We start from the raw sequence: 2,408 nt of genomic DNA, 5'->3' as shown, positions 1-2,408 counted from the left end.
GGAATGCATGACCTCATTGCCACGGGTTCTCTGCTTTCCGTGGACCCCGACAGGATCGTCATCAAGCGGCTGGTGCTCAGTGGCCATCCTTTCAAGATCTTTACCAAGATGGCTGTTGTGCGATACATGTTCTTTAACAGAGGTACAGCCCGTCTGTGTGTGGTGGGATGAGGGGATGTGGGAAGCAGAACTCCTGCCCCTGCAGGAGTGGTTGTGTTGGTGCAGCAAAGCCTGTTTTTTACCTGCCTTTTGTGTTTTCATCTCCAGAGGATGTGATGTGGTTTAAGCCAGTGGAGCTGAGGACAAAGTGGGGTCGTAGAGGACACATCAAGGAGCCATTAGGTAGGTTTAGTTGTGTATTTATCTCTTTGATACTGGGCAGGATGTGATCCTCCTGGGCAGGAGAGACAGCTAATGGCCTCTTCTGCATCCTGCCTAGGGACCCATGGTCACATGAAGTGCCACTTTGATGGACAGCTGAAGTCTCAGGACACGGTGTTAACCTCTACAAGCGTGTTTTTCCTAAATGGACTTATGACCCCCATGTTCCAGAGCCCGTGCCGTGGGTGAGGAGCGAGAGCGCGCTGCCGGTGCAGGAGGTGGAAATGGAGTAAGTCTCCAGCGTGGCTAATGCAGTTAGTGCCTTGGCTCCCCAAATGCTGTTCTCAGCCTGTGCACAGCGAGGACAGCGCTGATGTCTTGGATGTATCACTGCTGGGGGTGGCTGTCTCACCAGCTGCTGCTCAGGTACCAGCTACAGCTATTTATTTTGATGGAAAATGTTTTAAAAAACCAGATCTAAGTGCCTGTGTCTTGGTGGTGGCTGGCTGTGGAGGTCAGATGGGAGGCTGTCTGCATCCCTTGGCCCACTGGGGCTGTTGTCTTTCTCTCCTGCCCTGCCACAGTGGTGGGTGTGGGGATTTTGCTGTATCAAGGCCAGGAGTTTGCTGGAAGTTATTGCTGATGCTGAGAAAGGAAGGTGAAGTAGCAGGTGGGGGGAGTGACTGAGCACAGCTTACTGCAGGCCTGTCCCAGAGCAGGGCAGCTGGGGAGGGGAGAACAGGCAGCATTTTGCTTCCAGGCTCCCTGTAGAGACCAACACCAGCTTCCCTTATCCCTCCACAAAAACTTTCAGACATTTGGGGTTGCTAATCTGTTTTTAGTAACGTGCAAACCAGACCCTACAAATTCAGAGTGAGGTTTCTGCTGCTTGAGACACCACTCTGTTCTCATTCAGCTTTCCCAGGGAGGTCTGTGAGCCAGGTCAGGGAGTTCAGGTCCACGTTTCCCCCGCACAGCACGATGCAAACGTTCTCCACGTCCCGGGGGACTGCCTGGAACTGCTCTGAGAGCACAGCTGCCACTCCCACACCCGCTGTTGGCTCAATCAGCAGCTTCATCCTCTCCCACACCAGCCGTGTGGCTCGCTGTCGGGACAAGATCAGCAGCTGTCATCCCGGCAGCAAGTCCAGGCTGCTCCAGGGCTGGGGAGGGCACTGTGTGTGCACATCTCTCTGCAGCCCTCTGGGGAGGGAGAGCAGAGCTTCTGCCAGCCCTTCCCAGCTGGAGACAGTGTGGGTGTCACACAGCTGCGGGGATGCACAGGGGTTTGTGCTGCCCTGGGGGAGTTGTAGGGGTGAGAGCGGAGGGGCAGAGTGTGGATGGAGGCAGCTGCACTGGCAGCTGCCGTGGGAAGGGAGCTGGGAGTGTTTTACCTTGATTTCTTCCTCTGAGACTGTCAGGACGTCATCAACCAAATCCCTGATGATGGGCCACGTGTTTGGGCCGATGCTGGTTTTCACGGCATCCGCGATGGTGTCCGGTGGGTGAGGGTTGGGGGTCAGTTCCCCTCTTACCTTGGACTGGTAACAGTCATCTGCGTTGCGTGGCTCAGCAGCGAACACTTTCACATCTGGCCTCAAAGCCTGTGGGGAGCAGGAGGAGCTGCTCAGTTTAGTGTCTGCCTGTCTGCTGCCCTGCCTGCACGGGGGGTTGAGTACACTGTGCTGTGGCTGGGCAGACCCCAGGCAGCCAGAGATTTCCACAGCAGGGTCTCCCTGTAAAGAGAAACACTGCTGCCTGCCTTTGGGAGCTCTGCTCTTTCCACAGGGAGATGCAGCCACCGCTTCCCCGATGAGCTGTTGCCTACCTTGATGGCAATGGCTATTCCTGCAATCATTCCTCCGCCTCCCACAGGAGCCACCACTGCATTTACCTCGGGGGCCTGTGCAGAAAGGAAGTGTGAGTGCTTCTGGCACCTTTTTGCTGTGTCCCTGCCTGTGAGGAGCAGAGCCCTGGGCTCTGGGTTTCCCCACCTGCTCCAGCACCTCCAGGGCGATAGTGCCTTGCCCCGCGATCACCGCTGGCTCCTGGTTGGGGTGCACCATGACTCCTCCTGTCTCCTGGAC

At 56.3% G+C, this 2,408-nt stretch overlaps 2 protein-coding genes across 2 annotated transcripts in view; one reads left to right on the top strand and one right to left on the bottom strand.

Moving 5' to 3' along the window:
- The window catches only part of TSR1 (TSR1 ribosome maturation factor), a gene marked incomplete at its 5' end in the record, with an annotated part of 2,213 nt that extends 1,599 nt beyond the window's left edge, over positions 1–614 (top strand). The window contains 4 exon segments of the mRNA XM_010164636.1: positions 1–142; positions 268–342; positions 440–496; positions 499–614. Of these exon segments, the coding sequence (XP_010162938.1) occupies positions 1–142; positions 268–342; positions 440–496; positions 499–614 (390 nt within the window).
- Positions 615–1,151: 537 nt separating this feature from the next.
- SRR (serine racemase) lies at positions 1,152–2,402 on the bottom strand. Its single transcript, XM_010164635.1, has 4 exons — positions 2,316–2,402; positions 2,150–2,224; positions 1,716–1,925; positions 1,152–1,427 (listed from the first exon to the last, which is right to left on the bottom strand). The coding sequence occupies exons 1-4, from the start codon at positions 2,385–2,387 to the stop codon at positions 1,230–1,232; spliced, it is 555 nt and encodes a 184-aa protein (XP_010162937.1). The 5' UTR covers positions 2,388–2,402; the 3' UTR covers positions 1,152–1,229.
- Between the last annotated feature and the right edge of the window lie 6 nt (positions 2,403–2,408).

This window comes from Antrostomus carolinensis, unplaced genomic scaffold (assembly GCF_000700745.2).
Source record: "Antrostomus carolinensis isolate BGI_N321 unplaced genomic scaffold, ASM70074v2 scaffold28653, whole genome shotgun sequence".
NCBI classification, from domain to species: Eukaryota; Metazoa; Chordata; class Aves; order Caprimulgiformes; family Caprimulgidae; genus Antrostomus; species Antrostomus carolinensis.
Note: the sequence above shows the minus strand (reverse complement) of the source record. Positions and strands in the feature narration are given on the sequence as shown.